The 16,607-nt window shown below is 39.3% G+C and overlaps 1 protein-coding gene across 2 annotated transcripts; it reads left to right on the forward strand.

Annotated features, from left to right (window-relative positions):
• The first annotated feature begins 1,919 nt into the window (after nucleotides 1-1,919).
• Nucleotides 1,920-16,486, forward strand: pkma (pyruvate kinase M1/2a). 2 transcript variants are annotated; one of them, XM_067495262.1, is made up of 11 exons: nucleotides 1,920-2,072; nucleotides 6,269-6,447; nucleotides 7,326-7,417; nucleotides 10,161-10,292; nucleotides 10,418-10,604; nucleotides 10,694-10,964; nucleotides 11,148-11,298; nucleotides 11,449-11,601; nucleotides 13,442-13,608; nucleotides 14,958-15,139; nucleotides 15,277-16,486. In XM_067495262.1, the coding sequence occupies exons 2-11, from the start codon at nucleotides 6,291-6,293 to the stop codon at nucleotides 15,381-15,383; spliced, it is 1,599 nt and encodes a 532-aa protein (XP_067351363.1). In that variant the 5' UTR covers nucleotides 1,920-2,072; nucleotides 6,269-6,290; the 3' UTR covers nucleotides 15,384-16,486. The 2 variants fall into 2 exon arrangements, with proteins under 2 accessions (XP_067351363.1, XP_067351364.1); XM_067495263.1 differs by lacking the exon at nucleotides 13,442-13,608 and adding an exon at nucleotides 14,039-14,205.
• Nucleotides 16,487-16,607: the final 121 nt, after the last annotated feature.

Below are 16,607 nucleotides of genomic sequence, written 5' to 3' on the forward strand. Positions count from 1 at the left end.
CACTCACTCTACTTCAAAGTGAGTGGAGTGTGTGATTACTTCACAACCAGTCAAAATGTCAATTGCCATAAATGTGTCTTTTTCATTTTAATAAATATATGTCAAAGTATTGACATTTTAACACCCCATTTTGGAATACAGCTCTTTAAATATTTTCTCAGAAGGACTTCGATTATAACTGATGCTTTCTGTTATTTATAATTCACTCTAACCACTGTTATGTCCTTTGGATTTTGTGTGATTCTTTACTTATAATATAATCATTGTGTAAACTTGTGTTATTTTGTTTCTCGCGTATGTCCATAAGGAAGTTTTGTTTGTGTCACAGATTATTTGATTGCTTTTATTCATATATTTTTGTAGCAGTAATTGTACTTGCAGGGTTATACACTCAGAAGCCTTATGGCCTCTTACGTGCTCATCTATGAGATTTATTTGAGGATATTCTCACAGTGTCTTATTGTACCTCGTGGCCAAGGGGTTAGCAGCTATTAATGCTAACTGACAGGAGGACTTGCCAGTGGACAGTGAGATCAGCAGATTGGTTCCTCATCTGGATGTCAATTGGCCTCAGGTACCAGGGTAGAGCGGATGCAGACAGAGGCTGCAAGCAGCCTGTGAAACTGCAACATGGGCAGTGGAGGCAGCAGTGCTAAGACCATCAAAGCTGTAAGCAGGTGAGAGCAAAATGGGACATGGACTTGGTAAAGAATACTTATAGTAGGGCACAGGTTGTTGAGAAAGCTGTGTATTGGTATAAAGTAGTGGCGTATTAGCACTTTGATGAGTGTCAGACCAATCTGCAGAGTTTAAATGTTGACTGTCAAATCAGATTTGAATGTTACAATGTTTGAGATATCTGCCATCTCTCTGGGAGAGCTGTTAACAAAACAACACAGAAGTAACCATCTATGTGAACCTTCCCAACAGAGGCTTCCAGTGTTTGTGCTGGACAACCAAACATTATACTGTATAGTCTTGTTCTGCTGTGAATAAAATCATAGCTGATTGGCACACTGACAGAATTATACTAACCATTTTTAGAATGTACCAAAACGACAAAATATTGTATAGCAGTACCTGCAAAAACTTATTAATTTTAAATCAAATAGAATCGAGTTAATAATTATGTTTTCAAGTATTCAGAATGAGTAGTATTAAAAATACTTGTATAGACTTTCAAACAGTAGATGTACTTATTTTTGATATGAATGGTTTGCTATAGGTAATGTGTAACTGAATAACCAATGACTATCTATAATTAATATTTGTGTAAATATTTCTTTTTAATAATCAGCATCTGAACAGTTGAAAAGCAACTCAAGTTGTTATATCATTGTTTTAACACCAGGTGGCGAATTTCCCCCAGACACTGTAGAGCCAGTTGATTCATCAATTATACATCCATGAAGAGGCTATGGGCTACTTTTGCCTTTGAGGCGGTAAAAAGTAGTTTAATGTCATTTTTGGAAATGAAATAATTAAATGAACATACTAGCATATTTGACCGTTTAATGATGCAACACGTTTGATGTTTCTATAAATCATTTCAGAAGCACATCCGCACATTAAAGCGTCTAGAAACGTAATGACAATCTGACGTGATACTCGTCTTAATCTTATCTTGGGTTATTAATTGCAATAAACACTGACATGACATTTTAACTAAAAGACTGCGTTTTGACAGGAAACCACAGCAGTCACATGTAGGACTCCATGCTCTACTGATGCATTCACGCGTCCTGATTGGTTATCTAACTTTACCCAGCACTTCCACTGTGTTTCTGCGTGTTCTTCCGCGTCGCTTTGAGATTTTTACCATACTTTCCATAAAAGTAATACACAAAAATAAAACGCTAAGGTCAATGATAAGTTATGGTTCTTACTAAGGGATCTGGTTATTGGAAATGTCTTAAAGGCACTGTATTCCTTTTCGTTTTGCGTATTTTCTCGGATGGATATGTCTCAGCATCCCTTGAAAGTAGTTCCGCAGCGTGAGGGACTACAGAGATCACCTTGAGCTTCTATCACTCACTCCGATACATCGGTCCGAGCAGTTTCAGCTAGAAAAGGTGGGTATTGGTAACACCTGGTCATTTGAATTGACTCGACAATTTGTGTGACACTTGTGTTGTTACTTCAGTATTATCTTAACCTTTTTTTTTTTTGCCTTACACTTGTCCTATGTGTACATCCTGCGAACTGGTAAGTCTGGGGATGTAGCAGACGGTCGCTGCTAGCTTGTACTTTTTATCGCGTAACCCATTATTAATGAGACCATATGCTTAGCAGTATATTGAGACTTACGTAACTAAATAAACTACGTTCCGCTGGCTATGTATTAAACAACGCTGTGAATCCAAATTTCTTTTTAAGTGTGTATAAACTAATGGAATTAGTGCGTGCACTTTTCAACTCTTACTGTTATCAACTGCTAACACGCTGCAAACATGTCTTATTGTAAAGCACCACCGTTACTGGTAAAATCGTGGATAAAATGTGAGTCATGAAGTGTTGAAAGCTGAAGAATCGCTTCCTGTTGCCTATTGCGGTGGGTGTGGCCGTTCTCTCACCTCTGCCTGCCATTGGTCAGGCTCAGTGATGTCTCGAGCTCAGGAAAATGTGACGCAGGATGCGAACGTGACCTTTTGCTCATCGTCTGCACTATGTTTGATTGAATTTCTAATAAATAAAAATGGATTTGAAGTAATGACAAAATATACTGAGGATACAACGTTTCTACAATTTTAGGTCGTTTTCTGTCCTCGTAATTTTTTCCACATGGCACTAGCAGCCATAACGCCCTTCCTCTATCCGTGTTTCCTGTAATATTTCCACACAGCTTCTTAAATGAACACGAACCTCGTCGATTAACCTGTATATGTTAATCATCCTATGATAAATTTAGTTTGAAATGTGTGTATTGCCCTAACAATTTGACTGCAGTGGCTTGCTGCAGTGGTGCCAAAGATACTTGGCTGTGGTGATACTGGATACAGGGGAATGTTTTTTTTTGTTTTCAGACATTTACAAGCATAGTCATAATGTGTATTGTCCATCTGCTAACGCGGTTATTATGTGGCAAAACATTAATTCCATAAATGCAGTGCAGTTGACTAGCCCCTCTGCAGTCTCCTCACTGTAGCTTCAGGCTTGCTCGCAAACTTATTTCTATGTGGAGCCAGAAGTTGGAACACTACCAATTATGGGAATTCCTGTGCCACTGCAGCCATATTGTGTTAACTATGTTCTGTGCACCAGTTTGTTGTAGGGTGACTGGTTTCTAGTATTACTAGACACATGGGCAATAGAAATGCATTTAATATGCACGGCATTCAGGAACACAAAGTCATGCAGTATCCCATTAGTTTACGTTACCCCTGCATAGTGTAAGTGCAATTTAACATCCTGTTTATTAGATTCCAATCAAAAGATCCCACATGCTGTGCTTTATTAATAGCCAAGAATAAGTTTTTAGGTGTAGGGTGTTGTATGACAGGTTGGCCGTAACATTGGCGTGACATTGCTCTGGTCTGTCATTCAGGTAGTCTCATTCTATCAGGTTATAGAGGTTTTCCACTCACAGCAGGCCTTCTTCCTGTCCTTTATCCTTATTGAAGGGATTTACTCTTGAGCTTCTGATAGTGTTGTACGTATACACATGCACTGCAGCGATCGGCTTTGCTTGAACTGATAATCGGTACTGAAGGCCCGCAACACGCTGGGGCTGTTGTGCAGGTCAGTGGTAGTGACATGCCTGTATATCCCAAGAAGAACCAGAAATATCCACTGGGGGTATGTAGTGAAACCTGCAAGTGGTGCCTTGGTTGGGTGAGTTTAGTGTTAATCACATCCATGGTAGATTATACTAAATGTTATGTTACGCTGCGCAATGAACTGGTCAAACATTTTACAAATATTAGAATAATGTTTTTATAATATACTGTTAAAATGTTCTTTTTAAAGTTAGGTGTGTGGTAGATCTTGGATCACATTAGCTGCTAGCTCCTATCTCTGCCAGGGTTACTGTAGCTGCTGCTGGCCTTTGGCAACTGCGAACTAGTTGTTCTGGGGGCAGATAACATATCCATAGTCTTTTCCAGTCCATGTCTTGATCTTCTCTTGGCGTTTTGTCTATATCTCAAGTAATAAAGCACTGACATTCTGCTAATGTGTGGTGAATGTGCATTTTAAAATCCTGAAAAGATGCTTAAGAATATATAGCCACAGGATTAAAGATTCATTATAACATATACTACTTGCCACAGCTTTTTGGACATTTGACTGATTTGTAGTCTACATGTGGTCAAAGGGTAAAATTGTTTCTAGGGCGAGGTTGCCTGAGACTTGATCCCCATCTTTCCCTTTAAGACAAATGTGCATCCTCTTTTAGTTTTGCAATTACAACGGTCAGTATTACAGTGTATTTACTGTTACAATATACTGAAGTTGTGACATACTATATCATGTTCAAATACCACGCTAGCTAGATATTTAAATAAATAGCTGCTAAGGGTTTAATTACTTCCCTTTATAAGTTACCACCACCCCCCACAATTGTTTTTCAAAAAAAACAAAAGAAATATTCAAACATTATTTATAAGGGCAGCAAGCTGATTTGACTGCCAGACTGCCCTCTTCCCCCCCCCCCCCCCCCGGGTTCAACCCAGGCCTTGGTTCAGCCCATTTAGATGTTTGCCTGCTGCCGTTCTGTGGTTATGTGATGCAGTGGTGAGATGTGACTCTGCTCACGTACAGCACTGGTCTGCCCCCATTGACTCAGATGTTACATCATCAGTGAGTGGGGCCTGTTGGTATAGTGGATCTGCCTGGAATCCCCCACTATGATGGTTCTTTAACTAGGATGTTATGAGTAAGAAGTCACGCCACGAGTGTTGGTGCTGAATGCAACACATTTTCCTCTGAGAGACTCTGGTAGTTCACTATGAATGTGTCTTTAGTTGCAGTTGCATGACCCACATGGCAGTTATTGTAACGTTTCCCATCTTCTACTTTCTAAGTTTCAGTGCCTGGCATGGAGCAAAGTTATTACAGCAGAAAGAAAGAATAATTTGGTCTTTGCTTTGTTCTTTGCAATTGATAATAAATTTTAATTTTTCACAGAAAAGAAACCCTAGCTAGGCTTTAATGTGCATTCTGGTCTTTTTTTGTTTGTTTGTTTGTTTTACACTACCCGCTTGTTCTCAAAAATTTATGGCCATTCTTGACTAACTCCTTTTGCCAAACAGTGAGAGTATTCTTTGTTACGTGTGCATTTCAATGTATAATTTAACCAGCAGGGAACCTAATCTCTCTCCTGGGTGGTTTAGACTGTGGCAAAGAGGCATAATTTTTTGAGGTAGCAAAAAGGTTATATATTTCTGACCATCTGAAAATGGCTAATTTTACCTACTTTATTACAAAATTCTCTTAGTCTGATGTAGTGATGTAACCAACCAAGGCCCTACCAGTGCCACAGTTCCTCATTGTTGCAAAGGAGGTATGCTACAGTCTGCTTAAATACACCTACTGTTCGGGCTGTTTGTTTAAACATGCCTTGAGGTAATGAGGTTATACAGTGAGTTGCGTAATTCTATCATGATTAGCCTATAGTGGTAACATGGATGGATCTCATGTGAGGCACGATTCCTTGCACCATGTGCACATCCCAGTATTAAGCCATTTATGACTTGAATTTGACCTAAAGTCTTTTTTGTGCTACCGTGTAGGATTGTATATTTTACCTTTTCTGGAAGGGGAAAAAATGAATGAAAGATTTGCAGTTCCCGCCTGTAAATTAGTGTTATTATGACTCAGGGATAAGGGGGGGGACACAAGGTAGCAGCTGAGAAAGCTACATATATTTCTCACCTTCTGGTGAAGACAGTAAAACATAGCATTAGTCTAGTTAATTTGTGCATCAAACTGAATCACTGACAGCCATCTTGACCATTTCTCAGTTGTCATAAGCATACATGCACTGTATTTGATTGTGTACTCTACATAAACTTGCCTTAAAAAGAAGCATTGCCTCAAGAAAAGCCTTTTAATCCACGCTTTTATATAATTTAAATACAACTGCAGTATTAACATGTCATAGACTTAATTGTAGTCCTGTCTCTGTGGCTGAGAAAAGGCTGAGTTTAAGGTCACAGTCTCTAAAAATGGCTATAAATTGAGGAATTAAGAACCTAAAGTAGATAATAGAAAGTTTTTAGTTTGCTCTATTGTCATATCTAAATTAACTTTGTTTTAACTTTCCCTGCAGGTCTCCTTTTGCTCCTCTGATCATGTCTCAGTCAAAAACTCAAGACTTGGGCTCTGCCTTCATCCAGACCCAGCAGCTCAATGCTGCCATGGCTGACACCTTCTTGGAGCACATGTGCCTGCTGGACATTGACTCTGAGCCCACCACTGCACGCAACACTGGCATCATTTGCACCATTGGTTAGTCTGCACTATTAAGACACACTAAAAACACACAAATTTTTATTTTTTATTTTTTGGTCCTTTCGGCTTATCCCATGAGTTCAGGCATGTTGATTTGGCTCAGTTCCTTCCTGACGCAACCCTCCCTAATTTCTACTGGCCTTGGACCGGCACTGCACAGCTGGGGATGGGAATGGGCTGTTAGGGGTTCAGTGTCTTGCCCAGAGACACCTCGACATATAGCCAGGCCCGGGGATCGAACAACTGACCTTGTTGTCCGTTGACAATTGCCTTTACCAACTGAGCTACAGCCGCCGCCACACACACACAAAATATATTATTTATTTATTAGTTACAAATAAAATTAATAATTTATCTTTTAAAAGGGGGCAATTCATGTTTTCAGCAGATTTCTAGATTACTTCATACCCACAATTATATTACTCTTTAGTCTAGTCAGCTCTGTTTTAGGGTACCACAGTTAAATGTTAGAAATAGCCCACTTCCAAATTGAACCTGTTTCTGGGCCTATGTCTGCAGGCCTGGAAGGTGAGGAATCAAGAGCATAACAGATTGTTATATCAGCTAGAGTAGAATCTGATATTATTGATTAATTAGCTGGCAATTGCATGTTATGAAATGTTCTTTTCTTCGCCCAGATTCTCAACCTTGCTTCACAAGTTTATATTCTTATTCGCTAAACTCAGTGGTGTTTTGAAGACTTTGTATACAATAATGTCATATCACAAATATATTTATATTTTTTGCTCTAGTTAACCGTTTTAATTTCAGATGTTGGAAGTTTGGACTGCATATTATTTCAATTGTGAAATTCTATATACAGGAAAACAGATCTTTCTTTCTGACACTGATTCCCTTTCAATAACTGCATACAGGTCCAGCCTCTCGTTCTGTGGAAATGCTGAAAGAGATGATCAAGGCTGGAATGAACATTGCTCGGTTGAATTTCTCCCATGGCACACATGAGGTGGGTCTTTCCACAACTTCTTCTGCTGTTTAATTAAGCAGTGCCAGTACAGAAAACTACTCAGATAGTTAAGTCACGTTTATACCATGATGATAACTTCCGTCAATGGTGATGTTGTGCTTTATCAATGAATGCCAATAGTTGGTATATTGAACTGTGTGGCAATCTTTACTTTGTTTTGTTTGCTTGCATTCACTTTTCACACCGGTTTGGCAAGTCTTTGCTTAGAATAACTGTGGTGAAAGTGGATGATCAACATAAGCCATACGGAACAGGGAAAAGTTATGCATTTTTACAAAGCATCACGAATGGAGAGGGAAAAAAACAGTTCTAACTTCAGATTAGAGATTATAAATGGTGCAAGCTGATTAAATCTGTATCAAACAAATGTACGTTGCCTCCTTTTCAGCTTTTTGTTAAGGGGGACAAATAAAGTGCCTCTTACGAGCTGCAGATCTCAGCTAAATGCCCTGTGTTGCTTATGTCTACACAAGTTAAATGTATTCAAAATTCATTAGCTTTTAAAGATTAAACTGTCCTCATGATGATACCCGTTTTTGTTTTCAAAATGGAATCAGCTAGTCAATGATGTCATCGGTCAGTACAAATCTTTATTGCTCAAACCTAGAACTGCAGGACCAGGTGAGTTGCCTTTATGCCCCAAACCAGTTTTAAAGTAGGACAAAAAGAGGACTCCACAAGCTGTAACTTGCTTTAAGAAATTATTTATTTTCTTAATTCATTTATTTTTTCACTTCAATGCACCAAGCAAGTCTAACGGGTGTAAATGAGCATCTTTACTGTGCTTGCTGTTTGTTGTAGGGCAAATAAAGTTGAGTGTTCACTCATCTTTGAACACTTTGTCACCTTAATTTTCATCAAGCACGTTTGTCTCACTCACTGCCCCACTGTTTATGGTTAGTGTAGAGGCAATCTAAGTTTTGTCTGATGGTTGAACAAGTACCTCACTCCGGAGATCCCCACTACCTCATAGTCTCTCTTGTAGACAATGTCTGTTCCTTTCAACAGCTGAGCCGAACTGAATTCTCTTGTAACAAACCGTTGCTATGCATTGTTTCCTTGACAACTGGACAACAACCTTAAAAGGTAAACTACAAAGGTAAACTATAAAGGCAATCATCAAAGTGATTAGGCGTAACTAATGACATCATCAGTGCACTTATACCTCTTAATCCTATTAACCTTACAATACACAACATAAACAAAAACGGAGAAAATCCTGGTTGGCTCATACAGTTAGAATTAGATCCTGAGGCACAGGAGTAGATTCTGGGGGAAGTGAAGTTTGTTTTCTTGTAGATGCAGCTCCCATCACATTAATTATGAACCAGTTACCTTTAACAAGAGCCTGGGCTCTGTTTACTGTCATGTTTATATTATGCTCTCAACAGATTAATAAGGTGAGAGACCCAGGCACTTCTGCCAAGATGGATTTGACCTATGCACATAATACACGACAACATGTTTTTCTAAATTAAATACACTGTTTACCTTAACTTTCTTTATTTCTAAAATTCTGCAACACACGGGAAGCTATCCAAAATGGCATCGATTTCAATATTTCTGGCTTGGCATTTTTCAGAAGCTACATTTTTACAAGGTTGCATTTTAAAACATTGAGTATGAGACCTAATCTTAGCTGTAGTTCTGTGTTTTGGTACTTTTTTTTTTTTTTTTTTTTAAAATCTTGGATTCAGTAAATTTCGAGCGTTTCCCTTTGTCGTGGTTAATTTTGTGTAAATCATAGTGATGCCAGTGTGAAAGGCAGCCAATCCGATTACCTGCCACTTAAGTTATTACTGAAAGCTCGAGCTCCCTGGGTTGGTGGCATGTGTAGCTGTCTGTTCATTAGTCTGTACTAATGGGCAAAAGTGGCTGCCTAAACATGTAAGAACAGAATTTCTTTCTGAAGATTTCTACCAGCATTTCACAAAGCATTTTGTCTGACCTGTGTCTAATCATATTTCTTTTTTTTTTTAATTCTGTATGGTGTAAACAATATAAGACTTCAAGGTTAGTAGTAATATGACACTTTGTAGTCTACCTACATTTCTTGTGATAAGATTTAGTTTGTTCCATTTTATTGGTAAAGTTATTAACAAATGGTTCAACAATTTCCTTGAGATAAAGTTAACTGCCTTAACTTGCTTGCAATAGACACCAATCACAATTTCAGTCATTGCAGATGGTGTGAGGTTTCATAACAATTATTGTGCTTAAAGACACATGCCTACAAGGGCACATACATGCTTGCTTTGCATCTAGTATCTTGCTACTATGTAGGACAGTATGGTTGTAATTCATTATATTATTTAATTACATTTTATTTGTACATTCATAACTTAAGGCCTTCAGTAATTCTGATTACAGACTTGATATGTAAGTCAGTGTGGTAGAGATTGTATGACCCTGTGGTGATGCTGACTGTGTGACTCATGTTTATGACCTGTGTGAGTTGTCAAGTCCACCTCACCTACCTGGCCGGATGACTATAGGCCAACTGAATAAAACTTGCAGTACCGTATTCTACTGTAACTCCAATATTAGCCCACCACAGGATCTTAATGGTTTTAATTGCAATTAATCTACTAGCAGAAGAACACTGATGTGTAGAGAGTTTACAGGTTGAATCAAAACTAGAAAGCATTAATATTAGTATCTTGCTTAGGATTTTAACTCTGGAGATATTTGAAAAGTAATACAATCCTCTTCCTTTCTGCAGTACCATGCAGAGACCATCAAGAATGTGCGTGAGGCATGTGAGAGCTTTGAACCTGGAAGCATCCAATACAGGCCTATTGGCATTGCTCTTGACACAAAGGGCCCAGAGATCAGGACTGGCCTCATCCGCGGAGTAAGTTTAAGATCCCCTGATCTTTCTTCACATCCAAACAGTAGCCTTCGCTGCTGTGACTTTATTAGCTGTCATTGAAAATTCAGAAGTTTGCATAACTGTAAAACTGTCTGTTAATGATTTAGAGTGGCACAGCTGAAGTGGAGCTGAAGAAGGAAAAGATGATCAAGATAACCTTAGATGATGCCTACCAAAACAACTGCAGTGAGGACATCCTCTGGCTGGACTACAAGAACATCACCAAAGTGGTGGAAATCGGCAGCAAGATCTACATTGATGACGGACTCATATCTTTGCAGGTCAAGGAAATTGGTGAGTGGAGAAAAGGCAAACACATACTGTAAATACAAAAAAAACACTGCTTCAGAATAGAGATCTTCAATTATTCCTTGTCTCTGCAGGCTCCGATTTCCTTATGTGTGAGATTGAGAATGGTGGCACCTTGGGGAGTAAGAAGGGAGTGAACCTCCCTGGTGCTGCTGTTGACCTTCCTGCTGTTTCAGAAAAGGACATCCAGGACCTGCAGTTTGGTTTGGAGCAGGGAGTCGACATGGTCTTTGCTTCTTTCATCCGCAAAGCAGCAGACGTACATGAAGTCAGAGCAGTGCTTGGAGAGAGAGGCAAAAACATCAAGATCATCAGCAAGCTTGAGAACCATGAGGGTGTGCGCAGGTCTGTGTTTGGGTGGTTTCTTGTTTTGTTTTTTGTATTTATGTACTTAACCATGTAATATATACAGCAAATCGGTACGTAAATACTTCTAAACAGTTGTGAAGATGTTGCGAAGGTAGTTGTTTTATGAACTTTCACATGCTCTTAAAAAACCTTAACTTGGTTGCAATATTCTACCTGTAGATTTGATGAGATCATGGAGGCCAGTGATGGCATCATGGTTGCTCGGGGTGACTTGGGAATTGAGATCCCAACAGAAAAGGTCTTCCTAGCCCAGAAGATGATGATTGGTCGATGCAACAGGGCTGGCAAGCCGATCACATGCGCTACTCAGGTTTGAAAAGCATATCGTGTTCAGCTATGTAAACATGAAGTCTTAGTTTTAACCTTGTAAAATAAGAACACTGACATTTATTTTAATTGGACCGCTCAAAAATTATGGTGTTTTGTTATCTTCTGAACTCTTCACACTAACACTCCTTAGATGTTGGAGAGCATGATCAAGAAGCCCAGACCCACTCGTGCTGAGGGCAGCGACGTAGCGAATGCTGTGCTGGATGGAGCAGACTGCATCATGCTGAGTGGAGAGACTGCCAAAGGAGACTACCCTCTGGAGGCGGTCCGCACACAGCATATGGTAAGTTAATATAACAGTGAACACTTAAAAATCCTACTAAAAATGATAACACAAAGTAGTATAATTTGAAAAGCCCATTGATGATAGAAATAAATCATCTTTACATGATATGATATGGTTTTTAATAGTTAAGTCTCTATAAAATTCTGAAATAATATTAAAGCAGCTACTGGGAGATTCAGTAGTTCGTGTGCTGTTTTTTGCATTCCGAACTCAAACTGCATTATTTATCTTATCAGTTTCCCAATAATGCAGCCTCCTTTATTTTATTTTTTTGTTTGTTTGTTTGTTTTGTTTTTTTTTTCCTACTTTGCTTCTATAAAAGCAGTCAGCAGGAGTATTTTGCCAACTGATCATGCCACTGATCTATTAATTTATATTTCACTTAGCTTCTAGTTTTGAGTTTAAACAGCTACTCTAATTAATAATTTGTGAATAATTCAACACAATAAAAAATATAACACTAAGATGGTGCAGCCCTATTTGTATAACAAATGTTTGTATTTATTTGACATTAATAATGGATTTTACTGAAATTGCATCTACATTTCACTGGCTGCTCTTAAACATAACTCATAACTTTGTTATGGTGTGTTAACATGCTATGGCAATTTTTTTTTCAACTGTTTTTCACTGTGTGTATGACTCACCCCTAACTACATAAAGCTGGTGAACTTCCATTCCTGAATTATGGTGAAGAATCTTGAAGTTGAGTCACATCAATTAGTCTTCCTAGTCAGACCCTCCAAGTAAGAAGTGAGACTTCTAGTTGATGTGACTCAAATTCCAGATAAGACGTAAATGATTGGGAACCTTCTCAGATGTGATGGTAAAAAAAAGTGGGAATTCATCACAGTCTGTACATTTGGGTCTTTAAATAATATAAATGTATTTGAAGCGTGTGTGTGTGTGTGTGTGTGTGTTTTATTTTTTATTTTTTTCCAGTCAGGGACAGATAAGAGTAAAATACCCTTTTGAAGTATTAGACCCCAGCCTGCTAATGAGCAAAATACAGTTGGTGTAACTAATGTCCTGGCAGGCTTTCACTCCTCGTGCACGTCTTTCTCTCTAACCACTGCTGTTCTCTGGGATAATGTTGCTGTTTGCACTGCTTTGCAGATGCAGAAGTGACTCAGCAGTCCTTCAACAGCTCCTGTGCTGCGGTTGCATAAGTGCACAATAAACCACTGTAAAGAATAACTTCACTGACCTAAACCCATACATTTGAGGACACCTGTTACTTTAAGTAGAATAAATAACATGGACTAAGCCAGTTAGTAATCACTGTCCTAATCTTTCGCTATTTACTTCAGTCTATTTAATACTTTCCTTGTTCATTCTTTCTGTTAACTTTTGTGTGCATTGTGTAGCATCTTAACCCTGAGCTTGTTTTTAGCTCTTCAGTTGAAAAATCAGGTGTTTTTGTTTTGTTTTTTTTGTAGTTCAGGTTATTTTATAGCTCAGTGGAACTAAGTGTAATGTTAATTCTTATGGTCAATATTGTCACTTTCTCGTTTATTTTAGCACAAACGTTATCAAAGTTAAATGTACTACTTAACAATATCATGTTTGTGTTGAAATTGACTCTTGGATTTGTATTAATGTTTCTCTGTTTTGCCCCTCTAATTGCACACCAACTCTTGTATTCCCTGTCCATCTTATCCTTTTTCATCTGTCCCTCCTGTTCACTTCAACAATATTCTTCTTGTCTGTCAACATTTTCGCAAATTGTTTTCTTTTCATACCTTCCTTTTTTTTTCTTTGCACTTTACTCATTTCTGTCTCTTTACCTGTCGTGGGAATGCCTTTGCTTCATGCGTTTTGCCCTCACTTATGCCAGATTGCTCGTGAAGCCGAGGCAGCCATGTTCCACCGACAGGTGTTTGAGGACCTGCGTCGTTCCACAGGGCACTGCAAAGACACAGCTGAGGCCATTGCAATTGGTGCCGTCGAGGCCTCCTTTAAGAGCTTGGCCTCTGCAATGATTGTGCTCACAGGCTCTGGAAGGTAGGCAGGTTTTCCAATCCTGGCTTGCTAGAGAACACTGATATCGCTACTCGAAGGTTTTGAAACAGGTAGAGCAGGGCCAGAAAGGGACTGGCTGAGGACAAAACTGAGAGAGCCTGGCAAACGCCTTACATAGGCCACTGGTTTATAATATATTTTTTATTTATTTTTTGTTAGCATGACGATGTAGAAATTCATACAATACTTTAGTAATTGTTCTTTCATTATACCCTTGACTGAGGTTTGTTAATTTGCTTCAGTCATTAATGGAACCATTGGTCCATCATTTGCCCAACAACTACACTTAACCAGGAGTCTAGCTCAGCATTTGCCAGTCTCTCCCAGTGGTGTGAATGACTCGGTGTGTTATAGTCTGTGTGATTGAGACTAAACCCCCCCACCCTTCCCTAATGGTTCCCTCGGGGTTCAGATAGCACGTGAGGCCGAAGCGGCCATCTTCCACAGACAGCTGTTCGAGGAACTGAGGAGACACTCCCAACTGACCAGAGACCCTTCAGAGGCTGTGGCTGTTGGAGCCGTTGAGTCTTCATTCAAATGCTGTGCTAGTGCCATGATTGTTCTCACCAAGACTGGGAGGTAAGAATGAGGAAGATAGAGTTGAAATGATCCTGATCCCAAAGGTAAGTTGCTGCCAAGCACATGTAAGCACACCTTCTGATTCTCCCTCAAGCAATCAGATGTGTTGCTACAGATCCCCTCTCCTTTTAATTGTGTGTGTGCGTGGATGTTGTGCTGTTACATTAGGGTGGAGATTTGAAGAGGGAGGGTCATTGGCCCAGTCAAAATGTCCACACACTATTTAGTATTACAAAACACTGGCATTGTCAGTCCAAAACCTTTAATGAATAAACGTGTTTGGGAGTGGACATTTGGATTGTGCCACTGACAGTGATTCAGTACCTCCGTAAGTGTGTTTGTTTTGGCTGATCTGATCTTTCAGGGTGTGGGGGTTTATAGACTAAACTCAGCAACTTGATAAACTGCCATAATGATACAGATTCACCAAACCTAAGCGTCAACCAGAATATCAGAAAACTTAGAATCTACTTCTTCCAAGAATGTTTGCATGAAGTTAATTTATACACAAAGAAGTAAAGGCTGTATTCAGTTCCATGTTGTAAGTTATTTAAATTCAAGTGCATGGTAAATTATTGTGCAATGAAGCCTTTTACCCTGGAAAACACACCTAATTTAAGCATGCCAAGCTATGCCATGCAGACCTAATGGCATTTATTTGTTCATACTGTTGTATCTAGTCATTAATGTTAAGAAAAATGCTCCCATACTGAAAGCAAATTCAGTAAAATGTGTGGTTTGTGTATGTGCAGGTCTGCCCACCTGATCTCCAGGTACAGGCCCCGTGCCCCCATTCTTGCTGTTACTCGTAATGCCCAAACAGCTCGCCAAGCTCACCTGTACCGCGGCATCTTCCCTGTCCTCTACACCGCTCCCGCCCACGACGTGTGGGCAGAGGACGTCGACATGCGTGTCAACTTTGCCATGGATATGGGTAAGAATTGATAACTTGCTCTATTTCATAGTAACCAAGAAAAACTGATTGCTGTGAAAATCTGATCCAAGACACTGTTTATCAGAATTTAACACATCAAATAAACGGTGTAAAGCTAACTTCTGTTTAACTCTCAGGCAAAGCCAGAGGCTTCTTCAAAGAGGGAGATGTTGTGATTGTCCTGACTGGCTGGCGCCCAGGCTCTGGTTACACCAACACCATGCGTGTGATTTTGGTGCCCTGAACAGCCAATGGGGCTGATCATATTTCCTCCCCCACCTTCATCTATCTTTCAAGGCTTTCCACCCCACACTCCACTTCGGCTCAAAGACCAAACCCTGTACAATTTGGCATTTAGGAACAATGGGGAGAATGAAGTATAGGCATTGTAGCCAGAGAGCTGTGTTGGGTGGAAGTGGAGGATTGTTACATACATTTCCACTTTTTCTCTATTCCTGTCACATTCATTCTCTAAACTGAACCAGTCTTCAGGGCCTCCGATTAATACACCCTGACCAGAAACTGCTGTATTTATTCACCAAAATACTAATTGAACCAGTCTCAGAACAAATGTATCATGGTCTGTATCCATCTGCGTACTGGCTGTTGTTTAGGTGGGGCTAGTGGCCGGGCAGACTGATATCAACCGTTCACCTTGATAACTGAAACGATTACTCGCACTCCTGCTGATTGAACAAACAAAGTGGCATCCTAAATCAAAGGGCTCCTCCTGTTGCACAGCCATGGCTCCACCACTCCACCCAAACAGATCCTTCTTAGTTATGTTTGTGCAAAGTGTCCTCTCTTAACTTCCAGCTTTCACTGTGTTTAAGTTCATCTTTAAGTGTTGCACTCCTAAACTACTCCAGACAATGTTACATTCTATATTATACTTGACTTTTGTTAAAAGTGAGGTTTTGTTTTTTTGGACATCCAATACTACTTATATTGTCTAAGTATAGAGAAATGTTGGTTTTGGATGTCCCCTTCAGCGTTGTTTGAATCAATTGTATTATGTATATTAGATGAGACATACGGCCTTTACATTTGTTTGCATTTGAATTATCTAGATTGGCACTGAATGTGTTTCATTTAAGTTAACTAAATAAGCACTTTAGTCAAAGTGGGTTGAATTTAGCTGTGTCATCCCTAAATCAGTGGGTATTGGGTAAAACTCCCTTGCTGGTCTCTCTCCTACATCAGTGACCCACTGTAGCTGTCTGTGTGTCTAATATGCTTTTGATTGTACGTAAAAGAACTAACTAAATGTAAAGGGGTGTTATGTTTAGCTGGTGTACTGAGCTGTCGTGGAGACTGGGTTTCCATCAATAAAAAAAATAAAATAAGCACCTATCTTAACTTAGCCTGTTTCTTTGACAGTGAGTAATAACTTAGTACCACACATAAATTCAAGAATTACTTCAAGCAACAGTTTAAGCCGATTTTTCTGGGTAGACTGGATTTGATG

Source organism: Channa argus, chromosome 2 (genome assembly GCF_033026475.1).
Source record: "Channa argus isolate prfri chromosome 2, Channa argus male v1.0, whole genome shotgun sequence".
NCBI classification, from domain to species: Eukaryota; Metazoa; Chordata; class Actinopteri; order Anabantiformes; family Channidae; genus Channa; species Channa argus.

Coding starts and splice junctions, on each gene's coding strand:
- pkma (XM_067495262.1), top strand. CDS start 6,291: ATGTCTCAGTCAAAAACTCAAGACTTGGGCTCTGCCTTCATCCAGACC. Junction 7,418..10,160: donor TCTCCCATGGCACACATGAG/GTGGGTCTTTCC, acceptor TCCTTTCTGCAG/TACCATGCAGAGACCATCAA. Junction 11,299..11,448: donor CGATCACATGCGCTACTCAG/GTTTGAAAAGCA, acceptor AACACTCCTTAG/ATGTTGGAGAGCATGATCAA.